Here is a 21,743-nt window from a genome sequence, read left to right as displayed (position 1 = left end):
ATAAAGATAACGATATTAGCGTCCACACCAGCGGACGATATCGTCTGTTTATTCTAAGCGCACGCGCGTCTGCCGCTTTAAATTCTCGAGCTCGTTACTGCAGGATGGATTCTGATTGGCTTTTTTATCGTTCATCAGCTGGAGAAAAATCGTTTTGAAAGTGATTCCAACGATATCGTTTCTCTTTGTCTTTATCGTTATAGCTGTGGTGTGGACTCTGCTATTCTTTAATATTGAGAACGATTTTTAGCACTATATCTTTATCTTTATAGTTATCGTCCTTGGTGTGAACGGGCCTTTAGACCGGCCCACTTTAGTTCACAACTGACTATATTAAAATAATGTCATTACAACCTCAGTAATAGTGCACTGTTCTCTACAGCCTTGTAATTCATTGTATTTTTGCTCGCTTGTCTTCAACAACTGATGTTTTTTTTTTTTTTTAGCAAGGTGCTGCTGTCGGGGGAGTCAAAAGATAATTACGTCCTCATTAGGGTTGCCAATTAAATTCAGAAATGGAAAATAAGGGACAATTGTGATTCTTTATAAGAAAATAAGGGGTAGAATAAGCAAAGCTCAAAATATTTGTACTGTACCATGTCTGCCTGCAGTTAAAAAAAGTTCTCAGAAATAATCACATTTGTTTTGCTTAACCCTTTTTATATACAATTATTCTAAAAAGAATGTTAATGTCATACAAAAAAAAAAAGTCATTGTAAATTGCACCATTATAGAACTGTGACTGCACAAGTAGTGTAGCAATTGTGGAGGTGAAAATACTGTGACATTACATACATACAAATGGCATGAAATTTGAAAGCATAACAACTGAAGTTCTATGAAACGTCAGTCAATAAAGCATTTTTAAACAATGGCACTTACATCTTTTAACTAAAATTTTATTGCAACCATATAGCCTATGAATGAATAAAAATGCATATTTTTTTCAATTAAATAACTTTAATTGGTCCTTGGATTTGTACTTATATGAGGTACTATACTATAATGAGGTACAATTTTAACAATACGCTAGAAGTTATTATTATTTTTTTTTAAATGTAGCCTATTTTTTTCCTCTATTTAACAGTATTAACTTACAATAGTGAAAGACGTCTTCCCTCAGGTATACTGAATGTTTTCCTGCCTTGCTGGATGTTGGGCTCATGATCAATAAGTTGTTTGCATTTGCCCAAACTGATTTGGCAAAATCAAAATCAAAAGCTGCCGGCAGAGAATTTCGCTTGCAAATACAGAACAAACTGCGTTCCTTATAGCTTTCATACGGGACGCTTCTTTGATGCCTTAAATACGGGACGATTCCGTATTATACAGATCGGCTGACAACCCTGTGAGTGGGGCTTTGGTAAAATAATAAATAAAAAGAGTGGGGCTGCTGTGAGTGCAAGCAGCCTAAGAACAGCATCAATATTTCAACCCCAGTGGCATGACAACACTGGCCCTTGAGGCCAAAAAAAAACAGATCTTCCCACCGGGAATTCTCCCGGTGCTCCCGATTAGCCAATCCGGGCCTGACTCGATACTTGCTCCTTCTTGGAAATTGTCCGTGGTATATGGAGGCTTTAACAGGTCCTTCTTTTAAGCCTTTGGAGTCAGGCACAGATGAGATTCTGACTCTTAAGTTGGTCTTGCTTTTGACATTGTTGTCTCTTAGAAGGATTGGAGATTTGCAGGCCCTCTATATGGCTTAAGACAATCGTCACACCATGGGGTGTTCCCATAGTATCAGCTACTGATGCAGCATCTCATTCCCTATTCAGGGTACCAAGGATACATACATCAGCCTAAAAAGCCATTCACGCCAAGGACGATAACTATAATATTAGCTATAACTATACATTTTTAATAATGATTCTAATTCTATAAGAATAGGGAACTTAAGACAACAACTATAATGACAACACTGAGAGCCAATCAGAATCCACCCGAGTTTAAAGAGCTTGAGCATTTAAGGCAGCAGACAACAAAACGTTGGTGGTGTTGCCGCTGATAAAGTTATCAATATAGTTATTGTTCTTGGTGTGAACAAGCCTTAACTTTAAGCTGGTTATGGTTGCAAGGCAAAGTATCAGCATGCATTAACATACTGTAGAATGTGCAGTTACAGTGCATTTATCTGCATTTTACCAGCGGCTCATTGGTTTTAGACTTTTTTTCTGTTATAAATATTTATGTAGACCAATTGCTATTCTTTTTTGAATGAGAAAAAAAAAACCTTTTCCATTATGCATAGAGTCAAATCAAGTTTAGATTTTTGTAATATTTATGGATGGTTCCCAGACAGTTGGAAATGAACCCTAAAAGAAGCCGCCCACGTCCATCGCCGAAATCAGTCCACAGACATGCTGATTCTACATCATTTGTCAGGTTATGCGAGGATATGTGAATATGAAATCAAACTTTCTTTACCTTTTCCATTTCCTTTCATCTTCACATTTTTTTTTCATTTTCTCCTTCATATTTTCTATGCTCTCTCCTTTGCCCCTTTTCACTCCTCTTATGCAATCTGACATTGTATTTCACTTCAGCAATTAATCAGACTGCACTTATACGATATGTCAGGCTTCACACTTCACTGCAAAAGAGAGCAGCAGAAGCACTTTAATGAGTCTACTTAAAGTAAGTCTTAGCTCTCAGCTAATTCTGTATGATTATAGTAAAGCTCTTGATATCAGTGACCAAGGATGTGATGACTCTTAAAGGTGATGACATAGGCTAACTAACCTGTATAAACTTTCACATTCATTTATGGTGTTGAATGTATTTTCAGTGTTTCAGTGCCCTGTCAAAACTCTCTTGACAGTTTTAAAGGGATAGTTCACCTTCATACAGACTTGGACCAATGTATAAAGTGAAATATAAAAAAGACGCCAGAATTTTCATTTTAAGTGAAATTTTTCACATACAAATATTTTCAAATCCAGCGTTTAGTTGATCCTGATAAGTGCTCATCGTCACAGTTGTAAACACGACGGATTTCTTCTTTCATGAGGGGGTTTGGCATCGCAGCATCTTTGTTTCCAGGCGGAACATTAAAGAACGCGACACACACATCTCCCAGAAATCCTATATAATTCAACCAATCCAATGACGACTTCAAAAAGAAGTGGACATTCAACCGAGACGCATTAAGCTGAGACTTTTTATAGCACTTGTATGTCATTGCTATTTTGTTGATTTTGATTGCTTCCATTGTCCTCATTTGTAAGTCGCTTTGGATAAAAGTGCTAAATGTCTAAATGTAAATGTAAAACTCCTGAAGTGTTTTCAACTTTGTGTGCCATATGCATCAGACATTTAGCCAGCGGTCCGTGGCTGAAACTAGTTGGAGCTAAACTCTCAACTCAATTGTCTTTGAATTTCCATTTTTGCGGTAGCTCTATAGCCTCGCTGTTGAAGAGCAATTAGCTGGTGAAGTGAATTTACTTATTTGTAATGTTCAAAGCAGATTTCATAACAAATGTCAGTAGACCGGTAAGATTTTAAAACAAGTAGTTCATTCATAAATTTGTACGACCTTACCACCTTCTCGCTGTGAAAATACAACGGAATACAGAAGACAATGAAAGCAGCCCATAAAAGGGGCGGAGCTACATAAAGTCTATAGTATGAATGTATCTTGATGGTTCTGATAGTAAAGATCTAGAATAGATAGTAAAGGGTCCATCATATGCGCACTTCAGAATCTCGCCAGAAGTAGTGGGTCATCCGGCACGTTTTGCCTACTCTTTTATGAGTAAAGCAAATTCGGACATACTTCTGTTTTTTGCCTTCTATGTAGTAGCCAGGGAAGTATGTTATTTTGGATGCAGCCCACGTGTTGTTTACAGTCGGGTGGATTCTGATTGGCTGTCAGTCAGTGTTGCCAAGTCCGTAGTTTTCCTGCGGAATTGGGCTATTTTAACTCTTAACGCAGACTGTTTTTCATGTCCACGGTTGAAGCGACCCCAGTAACATGATATTTAGCCCCTGGAATGTGAATTGTACCAGGGCAACCCCACCAAAAAATGGAATGCGATTTTTACCGGGGGACCCTCCTCAAAACACGATTGGGTTAGGTTTGAGTAGCAATTGGGTGGGTTTTCTTGTGAAAAACTGGCAACCCTGCTGTCAGTGTTAAATGTTCTGAAAATGATTCCAGCGATATTGTCTCACGTAGCTAAACCTTTAAACGGATGGCAGAAGACGTGACGACTGAGACTAGTCTGTGTCTTTATCGTTAGCTTTGCTGTGGACGTCCCTATTCTCATAGAATTTATTATCGTAGTTATCACTCTTGGTGTGAACGGGACTTAACTGTGAGAAATTTTTGCGAAAGACAGATAAAGTGAGAGCGAGACGGCGATTGGAGACAGTATGTGGATGAGAGAGAGTGCAGTGCCGGGGTTGAAGAGGGTTGGAGAGCGGCTGAAAGCCATTAAAAATTCACGATACAGGAAAACTTCGAAATGTCATGATGGGTGGGCTGTTCATAAACATATCAATAAAGGAGACACAATGGCATTCCCCCCTTGCAAGCTTGTTAATTAACATTTCAAAAGCCTCTGAGTGCTCATGAAAAAAAGCTACATTTAACTCTGAAACCACAGCAGACAGACACAAGTACTTCACGGTTTAAACACAAGACACTATAAGAACAAGGATCACCATTGCACGACCATTGCTAAATAGTGTTAAAGAAAAACACATATAATACATCTTATGCATTTAAATTCTTGATCAGGCAGGTATAAGAAACATCAGACAACTGGTCATTCTGAGTGAATCAATAGTGCCCTCTACAGGCCCCGGGTAAATAATGCAAATGGAATACATCCCAAAACCCTATCGCATTACACCATGGTAAATGTTAAAACAGGGTATTTTTGAAACATTTGTTGGTGTAAGTGAACACATTAAGTATAGTTGTAAAAATAAATCAAATGAGGAATCAAAGGAACACTGATATGTACCACAACTAGTATGTCTTGCGTAAAATAAAGCCAAAAATAGAACCAAAGGATGCTCACAGTTTAGTTTTAATTAATTGTGAAGTGAATCTACATGTATTAATTGAAAGACCTTTTTAATATATCTTTACATAAAAAAGCAACTATACAGCTGTTTTGTATCACTTAACCTGTAGTCATTCTGTTTGCACCTTATAAAAACAGGATAGTGTAATACTATAATTACAATTAAAACTAATTTATGATGTCAGGAAGACAAGATATACAATACGATCTACAGCATGCCTCTATACAGTGCACAGGCCGTCTAGTGGCAGACAAAACAAAGTGTACCATAAAACCAGCAGTGATGTGGAAAAGATTTTCATTTTTATGTACCATTCAAAAATACACCAAGATTTTTTACAATGACTCCATGATGTAACATCAACCATTTTGTTTTAAATTGTTCAGTGTACAGTGGACTATATCATCATTTACAGCTGAATCTCATGAAACCTGTCAAGGTCATATTTCGCGCCAAAACAAAAAGTTTTGCTTAAAGAAAATTAAGCTTTAGGATCATTACAATTTTTGGCATTGTGGAGGAAAAAAAAAAAAAAAAAATTGCATTCTCATTATGGTAATATGTGGAAAAAATATATATATATTTTTTTAATATTGCTTTTAAATCTGAAAAAAAAAATGTATTATAGTATTTTACTGTAATAAAATATAAAATCTATTACAGTAACAAGAATTACAATTGACAACAATGCACATGAGAAAAAGCACAAAAAAACAACAACTCAAAAGTAAAATATCCAACACTATAATAAGAATAATTTAGGGGGAAAATGTGCTGAAATGATGAAAATAATATCTAGTAATATCCAATAATAAAATCTAGTGAATTCTTATGATTTTTGGGTAAAATATGGCATGTTCTTGTGGGATTCACCTTGAAATATCTAAAGTGAAGTGCTATGTGGTTAAAAAAGATGAAAATATTAAAGCAGGTGTTTTATCTGTGTGAAAAAGTCAAAGTATGGTAAATTTCAGTAAAATGCACATAAAGAGAAAGTGAGACTGCGTGCCGACGTCCTGAGAATGTCAAAGATGTGCTTTCAGATCCACACACCAGTCAGTGTGTGTTCAGCGTGAGAAACAGTGTTACATACATCTGTGTCAACAGACTTTCTTCTTTATTACTTGAAGGTCAGTCTAAAAAAATCATTTACCAGTGTTAAGGCATAAGTGGACAGCATATATCATCACTCACTCACTCACTCACACACTCACACTCTCACTCTCACACTCTCACACTCTCACACACTCAGTCGCTCACAATCGCTCAACACTAAAACAGTTTATCTCCAGTGTCATAATTTCCATAAAAATATTATTGTTGGGTACACGAGCATATTCTTGATCACAGAAAAGTGTGTACCATAAAGACGATTAAAACACCCCAGACCACGCTGTGGGAATCATGGGAACCGTGCTGGCCCTCCAAGCCCGCTCCCCAGAAGTGTCTCTAGTATCACTTCCTCCTCCTCCTCTTGACTCCAGAGCACTGAGTGACTGGCCCGGCACTCGTCAGTATAAGCTGGAGGATCATGAGAAACAGGATGCTGGAGTGAGTTGGAGGCTTTTAGCTGCAGCTTTTATCCGTCTGGGGCTTCCTCTTTAGAGACGCCGATTATGGCCGATGGAACCTGCAAAAGGAATTGATAGAAGACATGACATTTTTGTTAATACAGTCCAGGTGATGGTTAAAGAAAATGATCATGTTCATATGCACATTATATTCCAATTACTGCCTTCACTCAAGAAAAAAAAAAAAAAAAAAAGGTGGCCACCCCAAATCTTTTCATTACTATTCTACAACCACCTCTCCATTTCTCTATTTATCGCTTGGCTTTTAAGGAACATTTCTTTTAATGAATGGCTTTTATTGAACAACTCAAGATACATACATACATACATACATACATGTATACACACACAACCATTCAAACGTTTGAGCTCACTAAGATTTTTTTTTTTTTTAAGAAATTAATACTTTTATTCAGCAAGGACAAATTAAATTAATCAAAAGTGACCTTAAATATCAAATCGTCTTTTTATAGGCAAGATTATAGAAAATATTGTTTTTAATCAGCTGAACTACTACTTAAACTCAAACGGATACCTGGACAATTTTCAATCTGGTTTCCATCTGCATCACAGCACAGAGACAGCGCTCATAAAGACAATAAATGATATTTGCTTAAATTCTGATTCTGGCAAAATATCAGTGCTGGTACTACTAGATCTCAGTGCTGCGTTTGACAATGTTGATCATAACATACTACTAGAGAGACATATATGAATCGCGATTCTGTCTTCTAACGATTCTAATGGATTCACAAGTTTCAAAATCAATGTTCTAAAGTAGCGGTTCTCAATCCTGTTCCTCGTGTTCCCTGCTCTACACACGCTCTGCATCTCTCTCTCTCTCTCATTCATTCAGCTCAGCTCCAACAATGAACTGTTCCAATTATACACTTTATGTGTATAGACAGACAGATAGATTATTTTCACATAGCTATGAGAAGCGTTAAACATGGACGCGCGTGCAGTTGCCGTACTGTATTAAAGCTTTAATCAGGATAAAACCGTATATTAAAAGCTAACAGAAGCAGTAGCATTTACAAATAACAGCATATCTAGTATGAGACAACAACAAACAAAAAACATAGGCCTACAATTAAAAGCCGTGCTTGCACAGGTTCTGCACGATCCTCTTCAATAATATTCTCTGCTTCTCAATCGGGCTCAAACTGATAAGCGATATTAACGACACCGTTGTTTACAATACAACTGGAGCACATGCCGCTGAGGTGAGGGGCGGGACGTTAGACGCGCACTAGAGGCAGTTTAGCCAATCACAACACACTGGGCTAGCTAACCAATCACCTATTTCTGAGGGCGGGGCTTCATAAAAGCAGGAAATGATCAGCGAGTTTCTCAGAGAAGGGACAGAGCGGTGTGAAATAAAGGTACATTATGTGAAAAATAATGCTTTTTTTTTTTTTAAATGAAGCATTAACACATGCTAGACATGCTAAAAAACAGTGAACCACCCCTTTAAATCCAGACTCAAAACTCATTTGTTTAGGTGTGCATTACTGAATGAGCACTGTGCTACGTACCAAACTGACTGCACTGTATGTTATGTATAATAATTTTCTGTTCTTAACTGTTTTAATTCATTTTAAATCAATTTTAAAATCATTTGAAAAGTTTTAAAATTCCTTTTTTTTATTGTTGTGAATATTTATATGATTATTTTACTTCCTTGTATGTAAAGCACTTTGAATTACCATTGTGTAAGAAATGTGCTATATAAATAAACTTGCCTTGCCTAAAGACATTTTATTGTTACAAAAGAGTTGAATTTACATAAATGTTGTTCTTTTAAACTTTCTATTCATTTGAAATATTTCTTGAGCAGCAAATCAGCATATTAGAATGATTTCTGAAGGATCATGTGACACTCAAGACTGTAGCAATGATGCTGATCACAGGAATAAATTACATTTTACAATATATTCACATAGAAAGCAGTTATTTGTAACAATATTTCACAATATCACTGTTTTTACTGTATTTTTGCAGGCTTGTTGAGCATGAGAACAAAAAAATCTTGCTGACCCCAAACTTTTGAATGTCTCTGCAGATACAGATATATGTATATTGACTGGTAATCAGGTTTTGGTAGCTGGGTTAAGGTGTTTCTTAAGTATCTGACCAAATTCCCTTTAAAATCAGACTATTCTTGCGTGTGTATTAACTTATTCCAGTTAAGGAAGTGTTAAAAGTGTCTCACCTGGTGTATACCCTGCTGTCCTCGTGAACTTCCATTTCTGAGCTCTTAAACTCATTCAGCTCTTTTCTTATGGCCGCCTGGAAGAGTACAAAGAAAGAACAACATAAACACTGGTCGTATAAAACACTTACAGTACACCTTAATGATGATGGCATTTGGTCAAAATCAACATAAAATTCTGATGCTTTACAGTCAAGACGGTTGAGAAACAGTGTCTCTCAGTGTCTATGTGACTTTTCAAATAAGATTTGTTTGTCAAGGAGGTTTGCCTGTTTTCAATTACGTGCAAATGTTTTTTTTTAATTTTTTTATGTAACTATACAATTGACAAGACGCCATTTAAATGCTGCTATATCGGTCAGCAGCAGGGGGCAGCAGAGAGCAGTGATAGGGTCGGACCTTGTCAGCAGGTGTGAGTTTGGTCCAGGGTTTGTCAGCGCGCCGGTCGTAGTCTTGAGCGCGAGTGCTCTCCACATACTCATGAAAGCGCAGGATCTTTCTGGCCTGCAGCTCAGCCACCGTAGGCCTCTGGGACAACTGCACACAGAAACACAACAGCAACATTTGCTTTCGCGCTCTGCTAGATTAGTACCTACTCGCACCACAGTCAAAATATTTTTGCCACAATTAGAAAGAAAAATCATGTAATTTAAATGTTTGTAGGTTTTTGTTCACATTTATTTGTCCACTATTCAGTGACAGTTAAGAAGTCAAATAGGTGAGTAGTCAACAAGCATTTATATTTTATGATATTACATTTTTAATTTGAATCCGTAATCTCTAATTGAATCTCTATTTTTTTTTTTTATTCTGGAAAAGACATAAGAGAAATAACTGAAATTAACAAAACTTTACACAGGGACAAATCATACACTATCATTATTTTTCATTTATTTTTAATAAATAATGATATTTATTAATATTATTAATAACGTCTATAATATTATTAATTTTACAATATTATTAATAGTATTTTTTTAAAGAAACTTTTTTTTTTTTAGCAAGGACACATTAAAATTATTTTAAAAAATGACAGTACAAATATTTATAATTTTACAAAAGATAAATAAACGCTGCTCTTTTGAAATTTCTATTCATCAAAGAATCCTAAAAAAAAAGCATTACCATTTCCACAAAAATATAAAGCGGCGCAACTATTTTCATATATTATCAATGTTGAAATGTTTCTTAGGCACCAGATAAGCAGCAAATGCAGCTTTGCCATCAAGGGAGTAAATTACATTTTAAAATATATTAAAATCTAAAAAGTGATTTTAAATTGTAATAGTATTTCACTATAGCACTTATTTTACTGTATTTTTGATTTTGCATTCAGACTTGGTGAGCACTGGAGATTTCTTTTAAAAACAAAACTTGACTCCAAACATGTGACCAGAAGTGTATTTGTCTACAAAAGTAATCCAAACATTTAAGCGCGTTAAGAGGTTTTCATGAGAAACAAACAGTCAGATGATGGATGTGTGCCTCCAAACCTTTCTGGTCAGTCTGCGCTTGATTTCACTCCTTTCTGCCCGTCGGTCCGCTTCATCCTTGGCTGAAACAAAAGAACGTGCAGATGTTAAGAAAATCTTTTCTGGAAGCATCACAAAATTGGGAACTACATCAGCTATGACTGACTACAACAAATGCTACGGAGGACTAGAAGACAATGGATGTAAGACTGACCTTGTAGGATGTTTCTCTGCTCAAGCTCTTGTGCGGTGGGTCTCTGACTCAGCCTCCTATGAGAACATGCAAAATACACACAGTGAGAGTGTGGACAGTACAAAGAGCCCATAAACGCACAGTGAACACACACACACAGACCTTGTGAGGGTGGTGCCGATCTTGTTGCGGACAGCATCCCATTGCTCTTTGTTGTTCCAGGTGATGCTCTCCTGGTCCTGAGACTGCTCTTTCTCCTGCTGACGCTCCAGCTTTAGAGCCAGAGTATCCTTACGCTTCACACGGCTCGCAAGCCCACCTGACAAGATATACTCACAATCCTCATTAGCTGTTTTCACAAATTGGTATTGATGCTACGTGCAAACAAAGTTGCAACATTCATGATTTGAGCACATAGAAGGTTAAAGCACTGATAAAAGAAATCTGTTAGCAAAGAGTTTGAGCAAATCACTACGTTCTGAAGGAGATGACACTATTACTCCATTGCATTTACTTGTAAGCCAACAAAGAAAGTCTACTGCTTAAAAGCACACTATCATTCAAATATTTTGGGGTTGGAAAGGTTTTTTCATGTTTTTTGAAAGAAGTCTCTTATTCTCACCAAAGCTGCATTTATTTGACCTATACACCGTGCAGTAAAAACAGTAACTCTGAAATATTATTACAATTTCAAATAAATGTTTTCTATTTGAATATATGTTAAAATAATTTATTCCTGTGATCAAAGCTGAATTTTCAGCATCATGACTCCAGTCTTCAGTGTCACACGATCCTTCAGAAATCATTCTGATATGCTGATTTACTGCTCAAGAAACATTTCTGATTATTATCTCACAATAGTTGTGCTGCTATTTTTCTGAAAAAATATGACATTTTTACTGGATTATTTTGATGAACAGAAAGTTCAGAAGAAAAGCATTTATTTGAAGCATTTACATTCTTCTTCTTCAATTTTTTTTTTATAAAATTAAAGAATGAATTAATAAAAAAAATATATATATATTGTATACTGACCCCAACATTTTGAATAGTAATTTCTAACAAAGGCAATTAGAGTTTTAACACCATATTCACCAGTTCCATGTTTTAAAGTGGAGACCGTTACAAAGATTTTTTTATGTACATATTAATGCAGGACAGGTACAATATTCCTCAATAACCCTCATACGGCTGGTCAGACAGAATTAAAGGATCATACTTGTGGGAACATCTTCCTCATCGTCATCTTCTTCATCATCATCTCTGTAATTGATGGGTCCATCAGAATCGCTCTCCTCGTCGTCGCTGTTCCCATGCCCCGCGTCCTCCGGAATGACAGTGACCCGTGGGTCTCCCACCAGACCGCGGCGGCTGCGCGGCTCCAGCTGGAGTGTGGGCCGAGGGGCGGGCCGCAGCTTCTGCAGCTCTTCTTCAATGTCAAAATCATCATCCTCAGGCCTAAACAATACACAATCATATAGCCACAGTGAACATATGAATGTGAACTATTCCTTTAAGTTTAATACATATACATATATATACAGTATATATATATATATATTATAGTACACACAGATCTGGGTAGTAACTGATTATCTGACTGTTATCTAGATTACGTAATCAGATTCCAAAAATTAAGCATTTGTAATTAGATTAGACTACATTTTAACCCTCTGGGCCTCTTCGGTCATTTTTGACCGAAAAAATGTATATTTCGAAATTTTAAAAATCGTGGCCGCATCGGAATGAGATGACACTTGGTGACTTTTGTCACATTAGCTATGTGAACACACACCAGAAAAAAACAATCATGGACATGATTCGGATATGTTAAAGGGTAAAAAATAAAATAAAAAGTCACACACACACAGACATAGGAAATGAATGGGAAATACGAGAAAATACGAAAACTCAAGAGAATCTTTTGGTGGTACAAACTACATATCAGCCACTGTGCAGAACAAAAGCGCACAGCAATCAAGGTGTGACTCTCTAAAATATCAAGAGTACAAAACAGACACGCGCGCACACACACACACACACACACACACACACACACACACACACAAATGGGAAATACGAAAAAATACGAAAACTCAGAGAATCTTTTGGTGGTACAAACTACAAATCAGCCACTGTGCAGAACAAAAGTGCACAGCAATCAAGGGTTGACTCTCTAAAATATCAAGAGTGCAAAATAGACACACACACACACAGAAATGAACTGTTAAGACTGCAACAGAGCAAATTTTGAGAATATTCAATGATTGATTGAAATCATAATGCAAAACCTGATATTTATCTAACCAAAAATATCTAAACCTTGACAAAAAGTAGTCTTTTAGAATGTCTAAATATATATCTAAAAGTAAAACCTAATAAAAATGAAGAAATTATGTCTAAAAAAAACAATGGGAATCCAAAGGCCTCTGTATAGATGTATATAGGGAACTACACAGGAGTTTACATGACATTACACAAGTTTTTATTTTTTATATGCCACCAGATGGCACAATTCTCACTTCAAAAAATGGATTTTAAATGTTTTCAATGTTAAATAAATGTTTTAACATGAAATATTGCATTTATTGAAACATAATAAATAATTAAATAAATAAAAATATATTAATTCTAATGGATAAAATAGCGCATTAAAATTGTATAAATATTGTATAGTATCATAAAATCCCCTCAAAATTCTAAATAATAATCAAAACATATTATTAAACAAAAAAGTATTACACTGATTTTCCTGGAAAAAAACAACAAAAAAAAACATTTCAAGGCTTCGGTCACTTTTGACCGCGAAGGAGCCAAGTGTGACCCCTAAACGAAGAGGACCAGTTAAAATACTCGTCATCAGACTACAGTTGGATTACATGATTACATATTATTTACACAATAGCAATAAATTATTCATAATTTATTGATTCTCCCTAATTCTCCCTTTCATCTTTTAAATTTTCCTTTCTAAAAGAGCTTACTGCTTATATATACTCAGAAAGTCTTCCAGTTCCGTAGAAGACAGCATTTGACCACTGGATTTATAAAAATCATTTCAGGTTTAAGAAGAACCTACCACTCAGTAGGTTATTTAACCATGTATTTCTATATCTTTGGAAGGCTTTTGTCTTTCAAACACATTAAAATAACTTAAATATTATTAAATTAAAATCCATAAATTCACAAACACTTTTGTCATCTGATCCCCTTTCATCTAATATATTCACTTGAAGTACTCCTGAGACTTTAAAATAAATATTTTAATAATGAAGTATCACATTTGCATATTTGTGGCTCTCTGATGTTGGTTATGGTCACATGACATGCAGGTAAACCAATAAAATATTTCATTTTTTTAGTACTTGTTTTATTTTGATTTATTTAAAACATATTTATTTTAATTTAATATTTTTAGGATTGAATTAATTATTAGCTTTTCATTAAACTCCCTACCTTCATTAAAGTTCTTTCACAAACCCCAGTTTGGGAAACCTTGATGTAATATAATGTTTAATACACTCCATGTTGCTAATAACAAAGAATGGAATATATTTTCTTAATCTTTACATTTTGATCAATATGGTACAAGATAATCCTATTTAAATCAATGTGATAAATGAGAAAGCTCAAAAGTAATCTAAAAGTAATCTAAATGTAGTCTGATTATATTACCTAAAATGTGTAATGTAATGGATTACGTTACTAACTACAATTTTTTGTCATGTAATTTGGAATCAGTAACAGATTACAATTTGTAAGTAATCTACCCAGCTCACATAATAAGTGGCATAATAGTAGGCAACATTTCTTCTTGGGATGCAAAAAGTAGCAATCTGTTATAAATGTACAAAGCAGAGGACACTGAGTTCTGAGATAAACTGATTTGCACACTCACAGTCGCAGAGGTTCGATAGTGACTGGAAGAGAGTATCGCCCCCCTCCTGGGGCGTCAGCCAGAAAGTCCGGTGGTGACTCAAACAGAAGCGAATGAGCTCGCTGGGATCCTTCCGGGTTGGGCTGGACCGGGCCAGGACTGTTCAAGGCTCTCTGGATGCGTATGTGCAGAGGTAAGGGCGGCTGCGAGGGCGGCTCTGTGGTGGGGCTGGGGGGCTCCACCTGATTGGGCAGGGGGCGGGGCAGAAGCTGGGGCTGGGACCGGAATGGAGGCGGGGCCTGGGGGTGGAGGCTCAGGGTGATTGGCCGAAGAGTCTTCTGAGTGGCGCTTGGTCATAGGAGTCATCCTCTTTGGGGGAATGGGAGGAGATCGCTTGACTGGGATCGGGACTTGGGAGGGATCCACTGTAGAAATAAACAAAATACAATCAAAATGAACTTTACATAGAAACGAGTGTTATAGCACATGTGGCAACAACAAATTAGTTTGTACGAAGGTGCCAAGCTAGGATGCTTAAACACTGATTTGCATGCCATGGAATTAATCAAATGGGGATTAGTACAGGACGGGGAGGGATTTAATATTCTAAGATAACATATTCTACAGATAATATTCTAAAGATGAAGAGTTTCAATACATTAAGGTCTAAAACATACACACTCTATGCAAGTTTGTGAACATAAGCTAGAAATGAGTTACATTTTGAATGCTCCCACAAGAGACAATGTAGGACCTGTTCACACTGAGGACGATAAATGCAATGATAACTATAAAGTTTTAATAATTGGGAAGTCCACATCACAACTATAACAACGGCAGAGAGCAATAATATCATCTGAATCACTTTCAGAACAACTTTATTTTTTTTTCGCCAGATGGATGATAGAAACATTGACAGCCAATCAGAATCCACCCGACTTTAAAGAGCCAGAACATTTAAAGCTGTAAACAACAAAACTGCAGTGTGTGCTTATAGTAAACAGAAAATAATATACGTCTACTGGTGTATACAGTTGTCATTAGTTATCGTTTTTGGTGCGAACGGGCCTTAAACATTCTACTTCAGTGGAAGTTTTTTTCTCTATCAGGCCAACTGCTGTCATGGCAGAGCAACAGTTTGAAGAGAATCTTTCTGAGCAAGTTAGTTAAAATGACCATGACATTTAAATGGCCCCTAATTAGTTTCTCAATACCATGTTAATACACAGACATGAAGAAAAAAACTCCTATCTTGAGTACTGCGACAGTGCAGGTTAAGTATGCACTTGCAACATGATGTTGGCCAAGCATTCATTTCTGAGATTGTGCACTTGCATAAAGTATGTTTCTGGGCTAAATGTCAAAACTCTTAACCTTACGTGAAGGTCAGATCCATGTCAAAAACTCAACGTTAGACATTGGACACTGCCACTCATTACCTAGGGTGAAATGTTAGTATAAATGTACATTTTCAGACATCATCCAGACTTGATTCTGAATTTAATCTTCATTACTGGTTATTCTGTTAATCCTCAATCATGGTTACCTATAATTATCATATCTTTTGAATGCGATGAACTGAACTCCATTCATTAGCTCTCAGTAATTGCAGTGATTTGGAGCAGGATCATGGAGATCTTGAGTATGGGTGTGAAAACAAGCATGACTCTGTGAGGTTATTAGAGCATTAGGACATGCATGCCAGCTGGTGTGGGACGGGACGGGACGGGACGGCACCAGGGCTACCTGGGCGGAGCTGAGCGCCCCTGTGGCTGAGGTAGGTAGGCAGGGACAGATAGACTCCAGACTCTGCCTGCCGTCTCCAGCTCGTCCAGTACTGAGGAGGTGGAGCTTTGTAATATCTTTGTAACGTTGAAGCTTTGGGGTGGATGAAGGGAAATGTGTTTTTAGCATCTCAAACAACAAATCACACGCACTGTTGGACACTGGTCCAGTCCAACAGGTGACACCCATTCAAACCTCCAAGCGCTTAAAGGGATAGTTCACCCAAAAATGAAAAATCGGACAATTACTCACCCTCATGTTACTTCAAACCCATTAGACTTTTATAATGAAGATATTTCTAATGAAACCGGACATATTTCTGTCCCACCTTTGAAAGTTTAAGTGGTTTAATCCAAGTCTTCCAAAGATGATCATTATATGTGGTGAACAGATTTAATTTGGGCTTTTATTCACCTTTTTATTATTTTATTGTATTAATTTTATTCACATACATAGAGCGCATCTAATACGATAAATGGAAGCGCAAACATTTGATGTGCAAAAACCAACAAATTTGTTCTTGCATCAATGACAATATGTGAATAAAAGCCTAAAGTCTTTAGAAAACTTGGGATTAAACCATTCAATTCATTTGGATTTTATTACGGTGTCCTTATGAAATATTTGAAATATCAAAGTTTTGTCAGAACGGACTTTTAGTGGTGGAATGGAAATTATTCAGGTTTCATTAAAATGTTTTGAAGATGAACAAAATTCTTAAGGGTTTGGAAAGACATGAGGGTGATTAACTGATGACAGATTTTTTTTTTTGGGGGGGGTGGGGGGATCTATAAGTAAGTTGAACACTGTAAGCAAGTTTAAACTCTAAGTAAGAGCATCCCAACATGTCAGCCTGTGACTCAACCAATAGCAAGAGTACAATGAAAGGCAGTAGGACACATACGATTATTTGCAACTCAATTGGTTTTATCAGGGGTGCAAAAAGACACACTTCAGCTTTCAGCTGGTGGATATTAGTGACTAAAATTGTGGTAAAGTCAAACCTACAAAACATTTAAAGCCTTTAAAATAAATTGAGCTAAAATGAGGTGAGAAAATTTTACTTAAATACAAATGAATATTTTAAGCAAAACTTCCAACAACGAAGCCAGTATAAACCAGCTGAGGGGAAACACTTGGGTCAGTCGGTAATAGGCTTTATTTAACCGATCCAGCTTCACCAAAAAATGGCAAATCTAATACACATCAGCAAAGTCAATGGTAGGGCTGCACGATATATCGAAATTATCGAAATATCGCAAATGCAAATATCGCAATATGCATATCGCAAGGGCGTGCGATATCTGAATAATTTTAATAATAGGCTACTTAAATCAAAATGTTGCAAAAGGTCAAAGTTTTAGTTCGACACATATAGCAGAGTATTGCTTGACGTTAAAAAGAGTTAAGTGCAATAAGTTGCAGAAAACAACTCTTTGCCGTCTCGTCTTGCTGTCTGACTCACACCTGAAGCGCGCACACAAGCCACATCTCGCGCAGCGTCTCTTCAGTTCTGCCGTTTTTATACAGTCTATGGTTCTGCCGCACATGTGCAAAGCTTTTAACAAGGTATCGCATATCGCATTTTTCTTCAATATCGCACAGCCCTAGTCAATGGCCTCACCCAGTTTTAAAGGGGTCATGAACTGGAAAAAAAAAAAATTCCCTTGATCTTTTGACATATAAAAGGTCATTGTACTATTAAAACATCCTGTAAGTTTCAGAACTCAAAACTTTCTTGTTAGTCTAAAAACAATTTATATTGAAGGCAGTCTGCCAAAACGACAGCTTGTGGAACGTTCTACTCTATGATGTAATAGTGTGGATAAGCTCCGCCTCCACAGAAGAAGATCAATACCTGCTTCTACATCGCTGTCTGTTTAGCCCCACCCACCGATTCACGTCTGTAGTGTAAATAACGAGAGAGGCAAACGCAGGTCTACACAGAAACCAAATGATAAAGATAATTTCGAATACAACAAGATGCTGTTCAGTGCCAAGTTGCCACAGTCTTTGTATTACCTTCCTTCTGATCATAACATTAGAAAAGAATGGATGAACTTTCATTTAAATTAGGATCCAGACCGCATCAGTGAGAACTTGGTCCTTTGCTCACTTCATTTTACCGCAGATTCGTTTACAAACAAGGCACAATTCGACGCAGGATTTTCAGAAAGATCGAAACTAAAAGACACATATTGGATCCGACAGTAATGTCGCACACAAGTGTGAGTAACTGTTTTTATTACGTGATCACTATAGCGTTGTCTGTTAAACAGATTGTTCTGTTTGATATGTATTGAGTATTTATGCATTTGTAACCTAAATCACAGCAGCGCCCATCTGTGAAGGACGCAGACTGTCAAACATACACAAGTCTTGGCTAATCATAGCAGTCACACAAGTGTGAGTAACTGTTTTTATTACGTGATCACTATTGCTTTGTTATTACAGATTGTTTGATATGAACTGAGTATTTATGCATTTTTAACCTGTCCATCTATGAAAAACTGCAATCATACCAATGTTAGCCAATCATAGCAGTGGGCGTTTACTTCCGAGTCTACAATCTGCCACACCTATTCAAACAGAGTGCTCTGATGAGGGGGGTCAAAAACAGGACAGAAAATAGCATATTACTTCTAAATTATTATGTTTTTTATGTACAAATCTTGATAGCATTATAAGCGGACCTCAGAGAACAGTACAAAATGTTCATGTTCATGACCCCTTTAATATTTTTCATCATCTCATTCTCTCAACTGTTTTAGAACGAGAACTGAAAAGGGATTGCCCTGGTATCTAGGGGTGTCTATAAATGGATCTTGTTTTATACAGGGATGGTGTGTGCGGTGTTTCTGACACTTGGGCAGCTGCTGCCTGCCTCTCATGCCACTGGGCCATGACATATCTAATGTTATCTTCCCTCAATGACACCTTCAACCATCAGCATGAGCTCTCTTCTACTTTAATTCAGTTCACAAAATCTACTGGAACAAACTACAGAAAATCAACCGCATATTAATGCAGCAAATTATGGGCTGAACTCACTGATTCACCCAATCAAACAAACTAACAAAATATAAAGGTGGTTACTTTCATGCCAGGTTACTTTCATCCATCATTTGGTTCAAGGCTTAGAATTCTTGACTGAAGGATTTTCTGAAATGTCTATGGAGAAAATTAATAGGAAAAATATAACCGGAACTCAGGTGGCTAGAAAAGTGGGCGTGTCTATTTTGCTCTATTGTACTAATAAAAAACCTAAGGACAAACGTAGAGGGAGTTCTTATGTCTGTGAGCAGATAGAGCATCAGCTGCTATGCAGGACAAACAGACACACTTAAGTCCTACAGGAACATTACACACACACACACTTTTTTCCATCCCTTGCCCAGGTGCAATTACTTTGGCCATTTTTGTATTGAATTGTTGTTAAACCATACATTTAAAACCTGTCAGACAACAACCATTGTGTCTCAGTGTAGCTGTCTGTGTTTCCTCATAAGTGACTGGAGCCGGGGCCGCTCAGAGACAGGTGTGTGTGTGTGTGTGTGTGAGATATGAAGCTGCTCAGTGAACAGTGTGCCAGCACAGCAGCACAAACAGCACAGAGACATGTCTCAGCCTGCCCATCTCAATGGAGCGCTCATCTGTCTCTCTGCTTCAGAGGGAGGGAGCAGCAGACACTTACACACCTGATTCACTAAACACACATGCCTTCATCTATTAACTAACTGACTTGATTCTGATGAGGGAAACATTAAGAAAAAAAAAAAAGGTCTCATATGTACAGCTGTGATGCCCATGTGGACATCTCTTTTCCTTTACTTTCCTTTTCTCTTTACTGTCCTATACATTACAAACACACATAGCCCATAAAAAAAAGTTGTAAGCAGTAATTAAAAAGTAAATGATAGTGACACGAGTATTGCGTGTAGTTGACCTTCGTCCATAATATTGCACCTCTACAGAGCCCTGCACATGGCATGCAGGAAAAAAATAGTAGGCTAAATCGTGCGCACGATTTACTATTTCGTTCCCTCGATGTACTAAAACGTGCACACGATTACTATTTTGTTCCCTCGATTTACTAATTAGTTCCCTCGATTTACTAATTCGTTCCCTCGAATTGCTAAATTGTGCGCATGATTTACTATTTTGTTCCCTCGATTTATAAATTGTGCGCACAATTTATAAATTCGGGGGACCAAATTATAAATCATGCGCACAAATTAGCAAATCGAGGGAACGAATTAGTAAATTGTGCGCACGATTTAGCAAATTGAGAGAACAAATTAACAAATCGAGGGAACAAAATGGTAATCGTGTGCACGTTTTAGTATATTGAGGGAACAAATTAGTAAATCATGCGCACAATTTATTTATTTTTTCTTGCATGTCTTGTGCGGGGCTCCGTACACCTCAATTTTGACAACTATCAGTTCATACTCTTTGCTCAATGACATAGAAATATCTACATTAAAGAACGTAAGAAATTGAATGATGAACTACAACCCACTGCTATAACAAATAGGACGTTTATGGGACTGTTATATTACCCGTGAAAGCTACAGTGTACATTAGTTTTTGTGAAGGTTATCAAAAGTCCTGATAAATTAAAACAGGATGTGATATAGCCAATGTAATATGTAGGTAACACTTTTAAATAAGGTTTTATAGATTAAAAGTACTGCAGTATGAAATGTAAAATGACAATTAATAATATTTTTACAGCATTTATTAATCTAATTTAATGTTAATTTCTACATACACTAATGATGTTAACAAGCTGAATAAATTAAACGAACATTAGTTCATGTATTATGAATAAACATTATTATAAACAATATATATATAAATTAACTTTAGTGTTTAGTTTAATGTATAGTTCATTATATCTAATACATTGAATAATGTTAACAAATTGAACTTTAAGGTAAAGTGTTACCAGTGTGTTTTTATTCTATAGAAAACTTGTATATAAACGAAATAGCCGTAAGCATAACTGCACAAGTCTGATGTACATAGTAATGGTAATGGCCAAACTAAATCATGTATGTCTCCGTCATGAATGAATGAAGGTTGTATCTAGGGGTGCGAGCTACACGCTGCACAGTTGACACAGGAATTGTCACTTGCACAACCGAGGCAGTGTCACATCGTCACTAAAGTTTATAAATTGCATTACTTTTTAATTCTTGCCAGTGTTTAACCATTCAGCGCTCGTGCGCTCTCCTGGAGACCGTGCGCTCATGCACACTCGCAGCGCACACACATAATGCCAGGTTCACATTACTCCATTTGCAGTGCGTATGTGGTGGGTATTTTTTCCGCGCTCATGTTAACGGATTAAATATGGCGTTCACACTGCACACGGTTGCGTCCGGCAGTGCGTTCAGGAGCGGTGCGTCTGCTGCAGTGCCGAGATCGTTTCCGCACCGAGTCTATGTTTGCTGCGCTGCAAGCGCTGAATTAAAAGTAACAGAGCATTGTTTGCAGTAAATATGAAAACGAAAATGTAGCAATTGCACCATAAATGCATATAATTAAAGTCTACTCTGTTTCACAGTCAACACATATGGCTTTTTGGCTA

The 21,743-nt window shown here is 36.8% G+C and overlaps 1 protein-coding gene across 1 annotated transcript in view; it reads right to left on the bottom strand.

Annotated features, from left to right (window-relative positions):
• Positions 1 to 5,778: 5,778 nt before the first annotated feature.
• LOC107687470 (phosphatase and actin regulator 4A-like) overlaps positions 5,779 to 21,743 on the bottom strand; it is a 29,445-nt gene continuing 13,480 nt past the window's right edge. Inside the window, 10 exon segments of the mRNA XM_016484862.1 lie at positions 5,779 to 6,664; positions 8,821 to 8,897; positions 9,220 to 9,357; positions 10,314 to 10,375; positions 10,507 to 10,562; positions 10,648 to 10,804; positions 11,705 to 11,943; positions 14,384 to 14,604; positions 14,606 to 14,787; positions 16,109 to 16,240. Of these exon segments, the coding sequence (XP_016340348.1) occupies positions 6,649 to 6,664; positions 8,821 to 8,897; positions 9,220 to 9,357; positions 10,314 to 10,375; positions 10,507 to 10,562; positions 10,648 to 10,804; positions 11,705 to 11,943; positions 14,384 to 14,604; positions 14,606 to 14,787; positions 16,109 to 16,240 (1,280 nt within the window). The 3' untranslated portion in view covers positions 5,779 to 6,648.

This window comes from Sinocyclocheilus anshuiensis, unplaced genomic scaffold (genome assembly GCF_001515605.1).
Source record: "Sinocyclocheilus anshuiensis isolate Anshui unplaced genomic scaffold, SAMN03320099.WGS_v1.1 scaffold5, whole genome shotgun sequence".
NCBI lineage: Eukaryota > Metazoa > Chordata > Actinopteri > Cypriniformes > Cyprinidae > Sinocyclocheilus > Sinocyclocheilus anshuiensis.
Note: the sequence above shows the minus strand (reverse complement) of the source record. Positions and strands in the feature narration are given on the sequence as shown.